The following is a 20,280-nucleotide window of genomic DNA, read 5'->3' as shown; positions in this document are numbered from 1 at the left end:
ACCCCAAAACCAGGATGAGTGTCGCTAACTGGTTTTTAATATCTCTAAGTCTCTGTTTCAGCATCAACAACATGAAAGTAAAAGAAATACTCTCTTGGTTCCTTTTTAGTTTTAAATTTGATGGTACCTATGATATAAATTTATTAAATATATAAGGACAAGTCAAAAGCCATGATAAACATGGAGAAAAGAACATTAAATTCTTTTCATCCTATTTTATAAGTCAAGTCTTTCCCTTTCTAAAGTTGCTAGGAGAAAAGATTAAGCAGCACAAATCTGCCCTGATATAATTGACCCCTTTGGCTCTAGAAAGCTGATTTGGTTCCCTAAAGCAAACGTGGACATATTTATTTTGAAAGATTCTACCAAAAATGATTAGAAAAATTAGTGTTTAACCATTCTGTTTCATAAGGTATTGCAATTTCTAACTGTAGTATCTCCTACTATATACATTGCACCCATTTTCTTTTATTCTCCTCAAAGTAAAGGAACAGAGTATCTCCGTACTCCATATAACAATGTTTTTATTTTTAATAGAACTCTGCTATAAAAGCTGTATATTATTAAGTGTCTACCTTGAGTGATAGTCATTTTTAGCAGTACGAGCAAGATGCAGTAAATTGTATTCTTAGGTCAGCAAATAGCCTAAATCTATTCTTTTATATGAGGTAAATACTTGCAATTTTTAGATACTTCACGTGTTCTTTTTCTTTTTGGGATGTCTCCAAATATTCTGTCTTCCTTGATGCTGTTGTTTTGGTTTGCGGTCGTTTCTTTTTCCTTATAACTGTGATTCTTGAGGGTGAACATGAGCATCACAGCATGTATGTCCAGTACTAGGCTCAAAAAACAGACTGACTAAAATTTAATTTGGTGGTTATTAAATCAAGAGCCATTTTAAAAATTGAGATTCAGGGATTCTCAACCTACGAAAACAGAATCTCCAAAGGTGGAGTTTGGAAATCTGTATATTTTTTAAAACATCCAAATTGATGATAAAGAAGTCAATCTGTATATCAGTATTTGAGAAAGCTGCCGCAATTGGTGGCTATGTGTGTGTATATATATATATATATATAATCTTCTAAATAAAATCTTTTCACCAGGCTATGCCTCCTTTAAAGACATTTGTTTACTGCATGTACTCAAATAGAAGGCAGATGCCCATAACAAGGGAAAAATCCAGTAACAAAGGAAAATGTATTTTAGTCGCCATTCATATATGAAATTATTAGGCAAAATAATCAAAATGTGTACTTGACATTAGGTCTACTAATTTAATTCTACATGAACACAAAATCACAGGTACAAAGTGATATAAACATTTAGAAATACTGCTTTGTTTCCATTTACATTTCATGAATTAATTTTTTTAACCTTTCTCATGTGTCTTCAGCGTTGGCATCTTTACGGTGATTAGAGCTGTATTTTGAGTAATTAGAAGAGTTGAGTGATGGATTTTTCCAGAGCTCTTGATCTTCTCTTTCATCTATATTATTTTAAATATAGCACTTTTAATAAATCATCTTTTGGGCTTCCCTGGTGGCGCAGTGGTTGAGAGTCCACCTGCCGATGCAGGGGACACGGCTTCGTGCCCCGGTCCGGGAAGATCCCCCATACCGTGGAGCGGCTGGGCCCGTGAGCCACGGCCGCTGAGCCTGCGTGTCTGGAGCCTGTGCTCTGCAACGGGAGAGGCCACAGCAGTGAGAGGCCCGCGTACCGCAAAAAAAAAAAAAAAAAAAAAAAAAAAGCAGTTGATATTTCGTCTTAAAAGTAATGGTTAGCTGTTATTTGTTCTTGTTTGTATTTCTTCTCTTTATTTCTTTCTTTTGGGATTAGCCAAGTAATTTTTAGTGTTCCTTCTTAAAATTTCCTCTACTAGTTTGTTTAGCTACAATTTTTGTTTTTTTTGTTTCTTTTCCCAGTGGTTGCTGTGCATTCCAATATGCATCTTTACCTTATAGTTTACTACTCTTTCCCTTTAAAGTGAACTTGGGATAGCTTCTTTACAATTATAGTTTGTTCTCAAAATTATGAGGTTACACCTCCAGAAATGATGACCAAATAAGTCAGTGTTAAATTTCTTCACATCTTTTCCTCCTCCACCCCAATTCACCTTCTTTTAAAACCAGGTTTCCTCTGTCAGGTACCTCTGTAATATACAACACTTGCATTGTTTTAAGTCTTTTCAGGCTACCGTAGCTTCCCAGGAAACTGCCTTGTTTACCAAAATAAAGTTGAGCGCACCATAAGGTATGGAGACTTCATACAAGAACTGTAATATGATAATGTGACTTCTCAATTTGGGAAACTCTTCACTTCTCTTCAGAAACATATGGATATGAACTTAATAACTTGCCTCTTAAAGCAGCATAATCCTGTCCACTTTATTGAGTTTTCAATTAGTTTATGCCTATGCTGATAATTTTTTAAAGCAATCTTTATAGATTATTTTGGTTTTATTTAAACAGGATGAATTAAACCTTGCTGATTCCGAAGTGGATAACCAAAAACGAGGGAAACGGCATTATGAAGACAAGCAAAAAGAACACTTGGATACTTTAAATAAAAAGAAACGAGAATTAGATATGAAAGAAAAAGAACTAGAGGTTATCCATCATTTTTTTTAATGTTTTGTTTACACGCTTAGTCATGATTATTAAAGTGTGTTTTCCTAATGTCATGTTTTCCAAACATAGACATGTTGTCCGATGACTATCTGTTTTGTATGAAGTAACAGCTGTTTCAGTGAATCAACAAGGAAAAGAGTGAGGGACTCTCAGTGTGGGGACTTCTTAGATCAACATGAAGAGGACTTTAGGCAGCACTGCCACAGCCCCATGTAGTGTCACTGAGTGATTTGGAAAATGGCACTCCCTCCACTGAAATAGTTCCTTAAATGCCCAGCTTGGCAAGTGCATACAGCTTTATGTCAGAAAAATGCTCCCCAGCCTCTAAGTAACTTGGGTGTGAGCTGGGTTGCAGTTCAGCTCCCACTTACTAGATAATGTTTGTTGACAACTGAAAGCAGCAGCCTTGTTTTTAGAGGAGAGTAAGTTGAGGGCAACCGTGGTTTAACCTAAAAGAGATGAATTCCAGCTTTGCTTTTACATGTCTTAGGAAAATGATTTAAACTCTGTAATTCATTTCCCTACTTGTTTAAAACTTACTGTACGACAAATGTCATGAATATAAATACTATGTTTGATATGTTACAAACACGAGGGTCTTTGTGTTTTCAGTTCAGAATCTACTTGATGTTCAGAATCCATCCTAAAACACACAGAATGCTATGTCTGACCTCAGCACCCTGGGTGCCAAACCTTTCATAACTGCTACTTGAAATTTGTTTCACTAGGAAGTTATGGAGCTCTTACAAATTTAAAGTGTGTACACCAATGTAATTTTCTCTTGAAGATTATGACAACTCTGGACCGTATTCTCAGTATAAAGCTTGGAACAATAATGATATTAAACGTAATTAAGATACATTTCTTAAACATAAGTTCAGAGTTCTATTTTGCATACTTTGGCACAAGTAGTACAGTGAATTGTTATATCAAAGAAGAATTTTAAAGTTAAACATCTGTTATCTTAGGAGAAAATGTCACAAGCAAGACAAATCTGCCCAGAGCGGATAGAAGTAAAAAAATCTGCATCAATTCTAGACAAAGAAATTAATAGATTAAGACAAAAGATACAGGCAGAACATGCTAGTCATGGAGATCGAGAGGAAATAATGAGGTAAGTGATTGCTCGCTTTTCTACTTTATGATATTATCCATAGATATATAATAGTGAGACAAAAAATAACATTTATATATAAATCTTAAGTTTGCGTAAAGTGTTGCTATGGCATATAGTTATAGCTAAACTAGCCTTTCGTACATGTATTATTAATAATAAACATTTTTCCTTCGGAATTATTACAGAACTCATTACAGAATGACATTTTAACATAGTTGCCATTTTTATACCTGTAAGATTCATATAGACATGAGGATGTTGAGCTTCAGAAGTAATCAAAGAAATGCAAAGCAAAACAATTAGAAGCCATTTTCATATGTGTCAAGATGAAAAGAACACATTTCATGTCAGTGAGATTTCAGTGAAATGGATATTTTTATATTGTGAAAATGGAAGCTCTAGTTTAGTTAGAGCACGGGTTCTGAAGCAAGAGTACCTCAGTTTGAATTGCAATTCTGTTACCTACTAAACTGACTTTGGAAAGTTATCTAATTGCTCTGAACCTCAAATTTCTCATCTATAAAATGGGTATAATTATAGTACTTACCTTATAGAGTTGTTATGAAGATTAAATGAGATAACCCATAATAAACAATGTATAGGATACATAATATGTTAGATGTTATTATTAGTCTTTCTGAAAAGTTTTAAGGTAGTTTATGTTAAACGCCTTTAAAAATTTCAATTTGGCCAAGTAATTTTGATGTTATAATCCAAAATGAAAAAAACAATTTGTACTTGGATGTTTAGTGCAGCATTAGTATTTTTTTTAGTTGAGATATGGTTGATTTACAATATTATATTTCAGGTGTACAACATGGTGATTCAGAATTTTTATAGATTGTAGTCCCTTTATAGTTATTATAAAATATTGGCTATATTCCCTGTGCTGTACAATATATTCCTGTAACTTATTTATTTTATACATAGTAGTTTGTATAACACTAAAAAATTAGAAATCTTGTATAACTGGATGATAATGATTGAATTACAGTAGAAAATTATAGCTATTAAACTTTATGAAGAATTTTTCATATTAAAAAAGGCAGGGAACAGGAGTGATCTCAATTCTGTTTTCACAAACTTTGGGGAAAAAGGGGAAGAAACAAAAATAGTAACAAGTTTTTCTTTAAAATAGGTAATACCTTACATGTTTTAAAAATATAATGTGAAAGGGCAGACAATGAATTTTTTCACTTTTATTTTATTTTATTAAATTAATTTATTAAATATGCTTTCAGTGTTTCTGTATGCAAAGGCAAGATGATATGAGTATGTGTTTTCATCCTGCTGGGCCCTCTCAGAGCTCCCTGCACTCCCTGTTCTTCCTATTAAATATATTTGAGATTTTACTTTATGTTTTGTTGAACAGCATTTACTTACTTAACATTTTTTCCATAAAATAGGCAATATCAAGAAGCAAGAGAAACCTATCTTGATCTGGATAACAAAGTAAGGACTTTAAAAAGGTTTATTAAATTACTGGAAGAAATAATGACCCATAGATATAAAACGTATCAACAATTTAGAAGGTAAGTGTATTAAAAAATATTCCCACGTATTGTACATGTTTGTTTTTTCTTCGTTTTCACATTCTCGCTTATAATAATAAAATAAAATTAAAAGAACTTGCATGATTTATTCAGAAAAGAAATGGTGGTAGTGCTTGGGATCCTGGATTTGAAGGGACTTTTACAGTGAGCTTTTTAAACTTAAACTGCATTAGATATGCTTTACTGGATAACTCATAGATGGCTGTTCAGTCTATGCTCAAATGGGTCATTTGGAAGCTCATTGGTTCTGTTAACAGACTGTTTCACTGTTGGACATTGCATGTTCTCAAGGCATACGCGTTTTGATGGGACGTGTTAAGGCAGTTTCTCAGTTGATTACCATGATCTACTAGAATGGTGTAGCCCCAGGGATGCAGAATCTATGTTTTGTTTGCTGCTGTATCCCCAGTACCTACCACTGTGCCTGAAATATAGTAGAAACTTGATATATATTGGTTGAATGAATGAATACAGGATCAGCAAAACTGGATGTCATTAGTATACCCAGAAATGTGCAGATTGACAGAGATAAGTTAACCTCAGCTAAAATCACAAGCAACAGAAATAAAGGACAGTTTATAGGGTAGGGGTTGCCCTTTGATATACTTGGATCCAAGGCAGCCCTAGTCTTTCCACCTAACCTCTATTTTCCCCATGACATTCCCTCAGTAACATGCGTTTTAACTACTTATACCAAAAACTATAATCTTAAGACTATAGAATTTTTTTTTTAAATTTAGCTCTAGTACGTATGGGGAAATTCAAATAAAGCCATAATGAGAAACGGGCTTTGCGTGTTTGACCATATTCCTTAACTAAACTATAGCTTAGTTCTTGTAATGTGTATTTCAGTTTTATATGCATGTTATTAGGACTTGACTTAAAGAGTTTTTAATTTTATCCTTTTGAGGCTGCCTTGCAGTTTTGTTAGGTGGGACCAGAGCAGGCTTTGGTGAAGGACTGATTTTTTTCCTACCTGTGCAGCTGGGTTCTTCTGGGTCCTCTGTTGATATGTTGTGAGGTTATTCCACTCATGCCTTTGGGAATATGAACTATTCCTGGCTCTGGGTGACCTCGGGGCTTGTTTCTGGTTCTGTTGGGTGTTCCTCTCGCCAGCCTCGGGCAGTATCCTCACAGGGACACTGAGGAGGAGGGTGCTTAGCCTGAGGCTCTCCCTCCCGCCTCTGTGGTCCTCTGGAGCTCTCTCTGTGCTGCTTCGTGAACCGGAGGTGCCTTGACCGTCCCAGACCCCTAAACAGGAAGACTTCTGGACTCTGCTTGGGTTTCCACTCCCCTTTACTCTCAACATAAAAGTAACGTGGGGCGTTCACAGGGCTCAATTTGTTTGTTTCCCATCTTTCAGAGATTCTTTTGACTGGAACTGTCTGTGATGTCTGATGTCCAGAGTCCAAAAACTCTTGTTTCATAGATTTTGTCCAGTTTTCTAGTTGTTTCATGCAGAAGAGTAAATCTAATGCCTATTACTGTGTCTTTTCCAGAAGCAGTAGGGTTCGTTTTCATATTGTTATTCAGAAAATTTTAGAATATTTTCTGTAAAGGTATTGGTCTTATTTAGTTTTCTATCTTGATATGTTTCTTCACCACTGACATGTTTTATATTGTTTATCCAATCTTGGGAGGACAATAAAAATGGTCAAATTTTTTAAATTGTTTATCTCTTTACACTGGAGAACCTTGCCATTTTATGAGGACAGTCTCTTTTAGTCATCCCATGAGTGGAAGCAATTGAAGAATACGTATCAGTATTGAAAGAAAGAAAAGTTAACAGAAAATTCTGAAAACCAGCTAGCAATAGTTGTGGCAGCAAAAGAAAACTCAGACTATCAGTATTTTAGAATGTGGAGATTTAATACAGTTTAGGAAGGGAATTGGGAGGGAAAAGAATAAAACGATAGTTATTCTGAAGAAAGGAGCCTTAGACTCATTAAGGAGCAAAGATGTCAAGAGAAATAGCCAGTCACCTGTCACCTAGATCTTATTTTCTGAATACCATTCCGCAACAAAAGGAACCAAGGCTCCTTTGAGAAATGGCTGATGATACCGGAGCAGAGCAGGGAAGGTATAGATGAGCCTCTTGCTATGCCAGAAAGTAAGGAAGTGCCCCCCCAAAATGTGGAGTCATGATAAAAGGACATAGGCAGCTTGAAGGGGCTCCACTGGCAAAAGCTGGGACCAGTTGAAGACCAGAATAAATAAGAACAGTAATGGATGACAGCCCAACGAATAAAATAAGAATCTGTGACTGCGTCCTTATAAACAGAAAGGTGGTAAGTAAATAAATGAGGAAGAAGGGAAAGCTCTTCCTTACAGCAGAATGCCGTATGACAAATAAGTGAAGTTCACGTTGTGCTAGACAGTGCGTAAGGTATTACAGGTACAGCATGATTAAGAGATTGCCTTTGCCCTTTTTGCTACTGTAAAGTTAGGAGGAGACAGGCAAATGAATAGGCAGTTTACCATTATCTTAACACTACTAGAGTTTAATCCTCTCAAGGACAAGATTCATGTCTTCTGTATTAGGGTGATGTATAAATTAGTTGAATGAGTGATACATTCATATGGACTGACTGTAATATAATGGGTTTCATTATATGTGGGATGACATCTTTATTCATTTTATAGATGTTTGTTTATTATAAAAGGAAATGAAGTGGTAAAAATGTGGAGACATGAACGAAATATAAAGACACAGGCAAAAGTCATTTAAAATTTTACCTATTAAATGGGCACCAGTGTTAACATCTTGGCATATTTTCATCTGGCCTTACATGCTGGTGTGAAGATCATGCTGAATATACAGTTCTGTATCTCTGTAATCTTTTTAATATGCCCAATTTCTTTTTTCAAGGTGTTTGACTTTACGATGCAAATTGTACTTTGACAACTTACTATCTCAGCGGGCCTATTGTGGAAAAATGAATTTTGACCACAAGAATGAAACTCTTACTATATCTGTAAGTATCTTAACTCTTTGCATGTTAGTCATTAAGAGAATTAGCTGCTTCATTTCTTTTGATGATATTTCGATCTGTTGTCATTGGAAAACAAAATAACTTACTTTGAAGTTAAAGGTAGCCTTTGCCAAAGTGTTGAAAATTAAATTGATTTTACTGACTAAAGCAATTACTTTAGCTTTTTATTTTTTCCCCCAGACAGCCACATTATTTTCTTATGGTGATAATTAGGAATTTTATTTTCAGTGATAAATATTTACCTTCGCTTTAAACTCCACTGGTTCCTGCATTTTAAATTACGTGGGACATTATAGAAAGTGTATTCTCTGGCCCCACTATAGGAAGCCAGAAGAGAATTACTCAAAGAATGTTCGACCCCATGTAATTGTCTTTGTGCTACTTATTTTGGAAGGTATCCCTAGATCTAGCCTCTTTTGTATAAAAGAAGCCACCACTTTCAAATTATGGAGTCTGTGTGTCTGGATTCTATCACAGTCACATGCATTAAAGGAGGAGTGTGGGATATAGCATTAAAAATAGTGTAGTCAGGGGCTTCCCTGGTGGCGCAGTGGTTGAGAGTCCACCTGCTGATGCAGGGGACACGGGTTCGTGCCCCGGTCTGGGAGGATCCCACATGCCGCGGAGCGGCTGGGCCCGTGAGCCATGGCCACTGAGCCTGCGCGTCCGGAGCTTGTGCTCCACAACGGGAGAGGCCACGACAGTGAGGGGCCCGCGTACCGCAAAAAAAAAAAAAGAAAAAAAAGTGAGTCAGGAGGTCAAAAGCAGCTACTCACTCTAAATAATTGGGTCAAACTTTTCAAATATTTGCATACTATTCTTAGTTGCCATAAATTTTATACTTCCATTTTAATACTTAGAATAAGTAATAATTTGCCATACAGATATGCAACTAAGAACCCATCTAAAAATTTTTAAGAATAATAATAATTGAGAAAAAGAATGACAATACATTTAAAAATGGTTAAAAGTCATTAATTCGCCAAGTGGTGAATAAGCACATGAAAAAGTGCTCAGTATCACTAGTCATCAGAGAAATACAAGTTTATACCATAATAAGTTACTATCCCACTCCTATTATTGTGACTAAAATGAACAAGATTGATAATACCTTGTGTGGGTGAGGTTGTGGACTTAGAACGCTTATACCTTGCTAGTGGGAGTATAATTTGGTAGAACTAATTTAGAAACCTGTCTTGCAGGGTCTGTTAAAGCAATTCCACTTTTCAGAACTCTTCAAAAACCAGTAAAATTTATCTACAGTAATTAAAGTCAAAATAGGGTTTTACCAACCCCTTTTAGGGGTTGGTAGTTGACGGGAGAGGACACAGGGAATCTGCTAAGATGCTAGAAATGTCCTGTCTTGATCTGAGTAGTGGTTACCCAGGTGTGTGTGTATATGTGTACGTATATGTCAGAATTATTTGAGCTAAACACTTAAGCTTTGTGTTCTTTACTGTATATAAATTATACTCTAGTAAAAATTATACTCTAGTAAAAGAAAATATTAGGTGTTTGGATAATTTATCCCCAGAGCCATAGCTGTTCAAGACAACTGAAACTAGATTTTCTGACATTATCATCCCTGTTATTCAACAGAATATTATTGCTTTAAGAATCTTCAAGTTTTCTAGTCTTCATTTTACAAATAAGAAAACTGAGGTAGAAGTCCCATGATAGGTTTACTAATAGGCCAGGGATAAAATTTAGATCTCCGTAATTTATCTGGGGCTTAATTCATTAGAATGATACAAGATGCAGTTTGGGAGCAAAAGACTGCATCCTGTTTCTTAGTTCTTACTGTTCTGGTGTGTGTGTGTGTGTGTGTGTGTGTGTGTGTGTGTGTGTGTGTGTGTGTGTGTGTGTGTGTGTGTGTGTGTGTGTGTGTGTGTGTTTGGTTTTGCTTGGCTTTTTACTGCTTATGTTAATGTTGCTTTTGTGTTTGGATTTTCATAGAGAATTCAGACTTCAGATGATAAATATAAAATTTCAGTGTATGTTTAAATTCCGAATTTTTTATAACCCTTAGAAGATTAAAATACAAGTGAATGCTCACTTGAGAACCAAATAATTTTTCAAATAGTGTTTTGGAAAATACGTGAAGCTGTGTATCTGTTAAAACACATATGATAAAACTGGTTGGTGCTCTGTTTTTTCAACTTGAGCGCATATATGTATATCTGGAATTCTCTTAAAATGAAATCGAGTTCCTTCAAACGTTACGTATAATGTCTTCTTAGGAAATTATATGAAAATGTTATCTCCCTAATTACTTTTATATTGTTCCCATGAACACTTACTAAGAGAAACTTTTAAAAGAGAGTTATGTATTTCAGTTGATTGCTGCTGTTACTCTTTGGCCAGTGTGAGCCTCTTTAAGTTGGTCCTGTGTCCTTTTGACACTCAGTAATTACTTTGAAAGCAGTTTAACCACTAGATGTCACTAGAATTCAAGTAACAAAAGATTAACTTGGCACTTAAAATGCTTGACAAAAAGAAATAAAGAAAACAATCCCATTTACAATAGCATCAAAAACAATAAAATACATAGGAAATTTAACCAAGGAAGTGAAAGATCTATACACTGAAAACTATTAAGACATTGATGAAAGAAATTGAAGAAAACACAAATAAATGGAAAGATAACCCTTGTACATGAATCAGAAGAATTAATATTGTTAAAATGTCCATACTGTCCAAAGCTATCTATAGATTCAGTGCAATCGCTATCGAGATTCCAAAGGCATTGTTCACAAAAAGAAAAAACAACCCTAAAATTTGTATGGAACCACAAAAGACCCCTAATAGCTAAAGCAATCTTGAGAAAAAAGAACAAGCTGGAGGCATCACATTTCCTGATTTGAAGCTATGTTGCAAAGCTATAGCAATCAAAACAGTATGCTACTGGCATAAAAATAGACACATAGACCAATGGAACAGAATAGAGAGCCCAGAAATAAACCCAGGCATATCTGGCCAACTAATATTTGACAAAGGAGCCAAGAATATACAATGGGGAAAGGATAGTCTCTGATAAATCGTGTTGGGAAAACTGGATATCTACATGCAAAAAATGAAACTGGACTAACGTTGGTACTTTTAGTATTAAACCTTTGGACTTTTGGTATGTGAGATCTGGTTATGACGAGAAACTGTTTTCAGTTTGATTCTCTCACAATAAAACAGAAACCACCGTTACACAGCTCACTGTTTTACTCTAAAATATTTTGAATAGAATAGTTGTCGTTTCCAAGTCACTAAATGATTTTTTTAATCTTCTTTTTTACTATAAACTCATCCTTTCTAATGGTAGCCAATCTGTTTTGTAAAGAAATTAATCTGTTTTTTTCCTATACTTTGTTTTTTGTCAACTCATTCAAGGTTCAGCCTGGAGAGGGAAACAAAGCCGCTTTCAATGACATGAGGGCCTTATCTGGCGGTGAACGTTCTTTTTCCACAGTTTGCTTCATTCTTTCTCTGTGGTCCATTGCTGAATCTCCTTTCAGATGCCTGGATGAGTTTGATGTCTACATGGTAGTGTTGACTTTTAAATTCTCTAATTTTTTGGTTGTTTGAAATGTATATTTTGAAAGGAAGCAATTCATTCTTTAGTTTTACCCATAACAGAAAAGATCCTGCTCTGATAGTTTTGTCTGTGATAAGAGATAAGAGAAGAACCAAAGAATTCCAGTTCTCTCCCTTGCTAACATACCACACTGGCAGGGACCCCGTCCTGGATTTGCAGCCTTTTCCCCACTTTGCTTCCATCTTCCATTTTTACACATAATTATAAGCAGTTCCCCACATTTGCTTTCCCTGACTCTCGCCACTGTTCTCTCCCTTCCTGCGCAGCCACACTTTTCAAAACAGCAGTGTGTGTAACAGGAGGGAGCGAGGACACTGGACTTCGAAGTTAAAAAACCGAAGATTGAGACCTACCTCTGTCACCAGTTCCCCAGCTGACTTTGGGCAAGATATCTATCCTCTTTGGGCCTCAGTTTCTTCATCTATAGAATAGATTATTAACCTTTCCTACCTTGTAGGGTTAGAGCGAGGCTCCAGTGAGGTGCTATCTGTAATGTGCTCACTATGGTGCGGGCGCACAATAGGGCCTCCCAAATCAGCTGTGAAGCATTCTCCTTACTGCTTCATGCCTCCTTCTTTACTAAATCTACCGTAATCTGGGTTTAGACGACAATATACTCCAGCAGAGCTTGTTTAGCAAAAATCATAAGAACTTTAATTCGGTGAAGTATGTGGCACCACAGACTGACCTTCCATCTCTTAAACTGTGTCTTCTTACCTCCTCTTCCTTCTCCGTGCGCCAGTCTGCCTCCCCTAATTCGGGTGCCCTTAAATGTTTGAGGTCTTCTTTGTTTTTCATAGTGGTGTTAATTTTCCTGGATATCATGTTCTACCTACCCCCAGCCCACACACACACAGACACACACAGTCCCACAGGCTGCTGTCTACGTTTGGATCCCTCCCAGAGCTAAGCATCTCATTCTGACATCTCTCTTGTTCTCTGGACCCGTGTGCGCGACTGCCTGTGAGACCTCATCTAGTGAACAACCCACATCTCAAACTCAGCGTGTCTGAGTCTGAATCTTTCTCCTCCAAGCCTTCCTTTTCCTGAATTCTTTTCCTTGATTAGTTGCAAATTGCCATTTGCAACCCAACACCTAACTGCAAAACCAGTGATTTATCTGTGATTCTTCTTTCCTCGTTACGCATGAAGTCTGACCCCTGTCTCTTCTCTTTTCAAGTATCTCCCTGGTCCCCGCCCTCTGCTCTTTCCTGTTCCCTCTCCTGTCCTCGCCTCTCGCGTGTTGTCATCACTTCCTGTCCACACTCTCAGACTTTAATCCTGCCCCTTCCCAGTTCCTCCTTCACTGTCTTGCCAGGTTTATAGTTCTAAAATAAATCTAATTGTAGTCACTCACTTGCTTGAAAATCTTTGGTTTAATTCCAAAGGGTGACTTTGAAACCCTTCATGATACGGTAGCCACTGACTTTTTCAGCTGGACTGAGCTGTGATTTTCCAGACTCTGCGCCTCTGCCTGTTGTGCTCTTCTTCGTTGTATGTCGCACTCCGACTCATCTTTCAGGACTCGGTTCAGATGTCCCCTTTATGTAGCCTCCATGACCACCACCCTGCCAGGCAGGATTAGGGACTTCTCAGAGCTCCCTCAGCACCACCTGACATCCACTCGTGCAATTATATTATTTTTATATTTTATAGTATCTAATATTATATATCATACACATTTTATTATTATATATATTATATTTATATATTTTGCATTCTATTGCAATCCCCTATTTTCATGTCTGAATCACCCACCAAATTTTCAATTTTGAAGTTGTCAACTCTGTCTTAATCATATTTCTAACTCCTAATGCCTAGCCCATAATTAGGATTTAGAAAATGCTTATATACGAATCAGAATTCATATTTGTAAGTGCTATATAATCCTTCAGTGGTTTTTTTTTTTCCTATGCTGTAACTGCTGAAGATCAGTTAGAAATTCCTCTGAGACTTGGCTTCAAAGCTGATTCACAAATCGTAGAAGATGATTGCTCTTTCCATATAATATTTTTGTCCAGAATGCTATTATGTAGACTTATCACCCATCTTATAAGTCAAATTTAATTCTGAACAATTTCTTTCTCTTTCAGAAACTTACAGGTTGTTAGTCAGAATGACATTTTGCCTCATTGAAATTATTCAGAAAAATGTACCCAAGTTCCGAGAACCAATCCAGTGGAAATGAATAAATATTTCTTGGTGCACTGGGCAGCTTTGCTATTAAATGATGGGCTTCCCCAAGGCATTGTTTTGAAAGGACAGTTTTCACTTTGGGCAAGCTCCGGTCACTCCTGTTAACGTTAAGTTAGATGACTTTAGGGATATGCCTGATGGAAGAATTTATACAGTAAGAGCCACTGAGCAGTGTAGCTGGGGTGCAGGGCCCCTGTCTGTCTCCAGAGCCCAGGTTCTAAACCGCCACGCCATATGGTACGGCCACATGCGGTTTCATTTGTCTGTGTTTTCAAATTTCAGGAGTTTTCAAGGGAGGAGTGAGGTACTTGGATTTTTGTTTTTTCTGTTATTTAACTCAGAAAATGGAAGCACACAGTTTAATTCCTGTAGTCAAAACCTGTTATAACCAAGCATTTTTTCCCTATACATGGATGTGCTGTTTAACTTATTTTAAAGATTCAGTTGAGAAATTAGTCTGTAAATTCAGATTGACTCACATTGTAGAAGGTGATGTAGAAGGCGATGGGTAGAAGGCGATGGGACAGAGTTTTTAGAACACCTTATGTATGACTGATTCACTTTGTTATACAGCAGAAACTAACACGCCGTTGTAAAGCAATTATACCCCAATAAAGATGTTAAAAAAAAAAAAAAAAAGAACACCTTAATCATTGAGGGAGAACTTGAGAGACTTAGTAAGTTTGAATCTGGTCCCCTTTGATCCTGTTCTCCTGAGTAATTAAATATTACTGTAGAAATTAGATTCACTCTGCAACATCTAGTTGTATCTTTTGACTATTTTCTGATTATTTTAATTGTTAAGTATATTTGAGGCAAGGGGCTATACTCTGACTATAGGAATTCCTGGAAGATACATGTTATTCAGTTATTTTCCCCTAATAATTTTAGATACTATCTTTCACAGTATGAATTGCTTGGCATCATAGATAAGATAATGGATGATCCTTGGATAAAAATCCAGGGGTTCATAACAACCAGTAGAATGCTCCTTTCACAGGAACATGATTGACACAGCAGCAACTCTGACTTCTGCCTCTGTTCTCCAGGATATGGTTAACCGGAGAATTGCGATGGATATGATACTCAAGATGGCAGATTCCCAGCGCTTCAGACAGTTCATCCTGCTTACCCCTCAAAGCATGAGGTAACTTTTTAAAACTCTTCTATGAATTTTATATATATATATATATCTCAAGTATATAAAAAGGGGTGAGAAATCTTTTATATTCTCAATTTTAAAATGCAAATGACCAGTCAAAAGAAAAATTAACCCCTAATCTAGTTCCAGAGATCAAATGTAGTTTTCCCATATTAGATATTTAAAATTTTGTTTGTGTTATCTCCCATTAACAGAGGCAATTTAACTGAATATGATTATTGACTTGTTAATATTTCTATTTTGAATCTGCTCTTCTGTGGTTATCATGACCCAACTAATATAAAGTAATTTTAGTAATTCTGCTTCGACTGGAGAAGCGATTCATGATTTCCCTAGTCTTGATTCTTTTCCTGTTAACTGAAAAGTAGCAGTCTTCCTAAATGGAGAACACTGCTCTGCTGTCAGTCAGCATTTATTAGGTACCTCCATAGTGTCAGGCTCTGTGTCACTTAAAAGTTGATATTCTTTCTCTAAAGTGGTCCCTCGATCATATGGGTACTCAAGTTTATGACTGGAAATATTCAGGTGACTCCTTCCTGACTAGACAAGAAGAATAAGAGTTAGAGATAGTTGATACATAAATCTCCTTCATTTTCTTTTTCTTCCAAACTGAAAACCCATGGCATTTAGCAGGAAGTTAATTTTTAAAAGTGAAAATTTATTTCCCTATTGCAAGTTATATTTCTCCTAGAATTCCAGATATCAGACATACCCCTCCATTAGCATCCATTTAGACTTATATTTTCATGAGGTAGTATTAGAATTTTTTTTTTATGAAAAAATTTTCTTGGAAATTGGAATCATTAATTTTGCCTCCTCTAGTTCACTTCCAGCAAGTAAACTGATTAGAATTCTTCGAATGTCTGACCCTGAAAGAGGACAAACTATGTTGCCTTTCCGACCTGTGTCTCAAGGAGAAGAAGAAGACCGGGGTTGATTTACTGTGGCTGACTGTGCCACACCCTCATGTTGAAAGACGTGTAAGGGGAGACGCCCGGGACTATGGGAAATAAAATGAAACTGTAGACATTCTGTGGCGGAGACTCACTCATGTATCTGACACGATAAGCCTAGAAGACCGGCCACAGCCCGCAATTTAAAATTATAATTACTTTGCTTTGAGAAAATCAACTTCATAGTACTGGTTTTAAATCTTTTTAAGTTAGTTTGTTTTTCATTTTAACCATCTACTTTTATAGATTCTTTTTCAGAAGTTTAAAATTTTGTACATATGTACATGTACATATCTGTTTAGTTTGGGTTCATTTCTATAGTATTTTGTAAGAATTAAAATAAAGATTTGATCACCCGGTTATATTTAGTTTTGCTTTTCCAGAATATTACATTATTCTCATTGCAGGGGGTGGGGCAGCGCCCAGGCGGGCTGTGAACAGGGACCAGTTTACAATAGATTCATTGTCTGTTTTGTGCTTATTAACGAGGAGGGACCTAAACAGGACCGTAGGAACTTTGGTCACAATCCCTGCACAGGTCATTTTTAACCCTAGAGATACAATTGCAGACTGGGACGGTAGTTTTAATTATTGTGTTTCATCACATTTAAGATGCTCTCTGTTAAGGCACGTTCTCGGAGCTTTACTAAAGCACTGCCAGTCCTGACACGGTGCCTTTCTCTGAGTCCCTTAACCATCATCCACCCTACTAAGTGTCCAGCCTGTGTCGGAACTGGGTTATGACCCACTGGTGCGTCCTGACCTGCAGCGTGATTGCTTGCTTGCTGTAAAGTCCCGCAGTTTGCAGTCCAAAGCGTCTCAAGCTCTGGCTGAGCCGAGAGAGGACACAGGCCAGAGGGACTTTGCAGACCAGGCTGAGGAGAGGGCTGGGGAAATCGGGGCAGAGGACAGCTCCCTTATAAGACACACCCTGATTTTAGAGTTGTTAAAAATGTGCTCCTTAGAATGATAAAATACAGCCTGTTGTAAGCAATGGTATTTATGAACTTTTTTTAAAAGAAAACATGAGTAGAACTCCTGCTTGCATTCTCTACGTTTGATACTAGGATTAGTGCTGACCTTTTTAGAAAGACGTGGATACCAATAAGAAGAATTCCCTATATTGCTATCAATAAATATTTGTGAAATTGAAAGGAAGTATTTTAAGAAAAAGACGGTATTTTAAAAGCAGCGACACTTCTGTAGTTACTGAGAAAAACTGGATTTTGTTTTTGGTGAGGGGAGAGAGTCCAATTTAATCTTACATTGAGATCCATTGGTAAATGAGAAGTCCAGAAACTGTGCTTTTCTAATCTGAGAATTTACAGAGAGAGAAAATGTGTGCCGTATGTTTTAAACATCCTCCACTAACGATACAAAGTCTGATTTTTTTAAAGGTACATTTATAGTTCATTTGTATCAAAACTATTTTAACATACATGTGCTTTTTAAAATAAAAAAAATGAAGTAGAATATACCAAATGCATACATTTTATTCGCTAAACAATTTCAGTGTCTGAAATTTTGTGGTAGTTTTTTAATGTTGTGCTTCTTAATACAGAATGGGAAGTGGAGTCCTCAGGTATCCAGGCATCTCTTGTTGAGTTGAGGATTATTCATTGCTTTGGCCTCACAAAGTTTGGGTTTCAACTATCGTAAGTGAAAATATTTTCAATTAATATTCTAATTAATGGTAATATTAATTAGAATAAAAAGAAATTGCTTTTTTGAAATATGTGTAACTTCTAAAAATAAAACTTTAAATTTACCTGTAGTTAAAGTCATCCTTTTGTGAATTGGGGAAGATATTATAATTGACAGAATCAAGCCTCTTCATGAATAGTGACTTGAATACTTCAGAGAGATGACTCTTCCACCCCTGGTTTTATCAGCAGGGCAGGAATGACTGAACTGAGTCGTGAAATCCTGGGGAAGAAATGCTTCCTTGGACCTTTAAATCCTACCTTTTCATAACTTTGGGTTAGACATGATTAAAATCGTTCTTAAAAATGACAAATGTGGGGCTTCCCTGGTGGTGCAGTGGTTGAGAGTCCACCTGCCGATGCAGGGGACACGGCCCCGGTGCGAGAAGATCCCACATGCCGCGGAGCGGCTGGGCCCCTGAGCCGTGGCCGCTGAGCCTGCGCGTCCGGAGCCTGTGCTCCGCAACGGGAGAGGCCACAGCAGTGAGAGGCCCGTGTACCACACACACACACACACACAAAGGCACCAGGGAATGGGAGGAAGGGAGAAGGGAAAATCTGGAAAATACTTCAGAAGAATGCAATGCCTGAATCTGTAGTGTTGATCAGTACGAGTAACAATATTACTTAAATGTTGTTTTATTAAAACTAATCACATTTGTCTTTTTTTTTTCATTTTCAAAGAATCTGTCTGGCTGCTGTGTGAATAGGTTAGGATTAGAGTTGGGCAAACATGGAAAGAGCGAGCAATCTGGAGGCTTTTGCAGTGATCCAGGTCAGAGGTCATGGAGACTTGGACCAGAGTGGTCGAGATAGAAGTGTTCAGATTCGAAGTCCAGAGGCAGTGAGACTTGCTGATGAGAATACAGTTGACCCTTGAACAACACAGAGGTGTGGAGCAGTCAGAAATTCGAGTTTAATTTATAGTTGGCCCTCCATACACGCGGTTCCTCCTGTCCCCCTTGCGCATCTGTGGATGGGGTAGCACTGTAATACTTACTATTGAAAAAAATCCGCCTATAAGTGCACCCGCACAGTTTGAATCTGTACTGTTCAAGGGTCAGCTGCACTGCGGAGCTGTGAGAGGAATCAAGGATCATTGGCCTGGGGTCTGGGGCCTGAAAAACCGCATGAGTGGTGGTGTCATTCCCAGAGCTAGGGAAGATGCGGGGCGGCTGTGGAGGAGAGCGATGGACGGCTGGTGGGGAGACGTACAGCAGCTCTGATCTGAGCAGGCAGCATTTGAGACAACCATTTAGTTAATCGGGTATTTGATGGGTAAGTTTATGTTGGTAAATGTAAGAACCTGAGAAACAGTAACATAAGGTAAGAGTCTAGAGATCTATATTTCGCCTGCAAAATGCTGGGAAGAACCCAAATTGCATGCCCAAAATATTTGGGAAACTGAATCGCTTACACAAAAGGACCTAAGGGAACAGCGTGTCATTTTATTTAGAAGCTCTAGTTGACTGTCATTTTCTCACTAAACCCCTACACACCTGGTGCGGTAAGGCTCTCTGAAGACGTCTATTTAAGCGTGTGTTTTACTTCCTGACATGGTTTCCAACGGTGTGGAGGAAATCAGCATCTGGCCTCTTTAAGAAAGTGGTTCATGTTATTCATCTAGAGACCGTGACCCTGAATGAGGGAACTACAGGGAAAAGGAAGCTTTAAAGCAATATGATTCCCCTTTAAAAACAGTTTAGAGTTATTTAAGAAATAAAAAAGAGGAAATATGGAAACTGTCTTCTAAACACAGAAAGAGTTCAGGTTAGAATAAAAGTAAGACATTTGGGGGCATTTTCCTTTCAGAACAGCAGCAGGAGTTAAAGAGACCAAAATAGTAGCTGAGTATAAGCTGGAACTGATAGAACCCAGGCCCACTTGAATGATGAGAGGATGCCCACAGCTGGTCCTTTCTGAAGGGACCACAGGCTGGGAGGGACACTGTGGTTCTTGAGGATGCCCGTTGCTGAGGGTGTGTGTGGGTGTGGTTTAAATGGAACTCAGTTACAGAAGTTGTGTTAAACACACCCTTCAGTTCATGGCTCACCTTCCTCTCTGGTTGCCTCAGAGCAGGTGAATGCATTTTGTATGTGGAAGAGATGTGAATTGTGGCTACAGGGCAGACTGTAGCTAATTGTTTTCCAGAGAGGGTGGAAACATCTCTCCTGTTCTTCAAGACATAGAGTTTGATTTAGACATACTCATAGACAAACTCATAGACATAGAGTTTAATTTCCTTCTTGACTATGAATAGGTTTGTGACTGTGTTGTAACCAATAGAATGATGGAGAAGTGTTACTTCATGACTATTGAGGCTATAGGGCAGGAAAGAATATGAAACTTCCAGTTTCTTAGCAGGAATACTTGTGCTGGAGACCTGA

At 37.4% G+C, this 20,280-nt stretch overlaps 1 protein-coding gene across 1 annotated transcript in view; it reads left to right on the top strand.

The window, feature by feature from the left end:
* The window catches only part of SMC6 (structural maintenance of chromosomes 6), a 71,462-nt gene extending 53,515 nt beyond the window's left edge, over positions 1-17,947 (top strand). The window contains exons 21-27 of the mRNA XM_082851825.1: positions 2,472-2,609; positions 3,599-3,744; positions 5,154-5,279; positions 8,170-8,275; positions 11,675-11,827; positions 15,125-15,222; positions 16,060-17,947. Coding sequence (XP_082707951.1) covers positions 2,472-2,609; positions 3,599-3,744; positions 5,154-5,279; positions 8,170-8,275; positions 11,675-11,827; positions 15,125-15,222; positions 16,060-16,174 — 882 coding nt within the window. The 3' untranslated portion in view covers positions 16,175-17,947. The remainder of the gene's footprint in view (positions 1-2,471; positions 2,610-3,598; positions 3,745-5,153; positions 5,280-8,169; positions 8,276-11,674; positions 11,828-15,124; positions 15,223-16,059) is intronic.
* The last annotated feature ends 2,333 nt before the right edge of the window (positions 17,948-20,280 follow it).

Source organism: Leucopleurus acutus, assembly GCF_964270905.1.
Source record: "Leucopleurus acutus genome assembly, chromosome: 12".
Taxonomy (NCBI): Eukaryota; Metazoa; Chordata; class Mammalia; order Artiodactyla; family Delphinidae; genus Leucopleurus; species Leucopleurus acutus.
The sequence above is the reverse complement of the archived record's forward strand: the minus strand, read 5'-3'. Positions and strand labels throughout refer to the sequence as shown.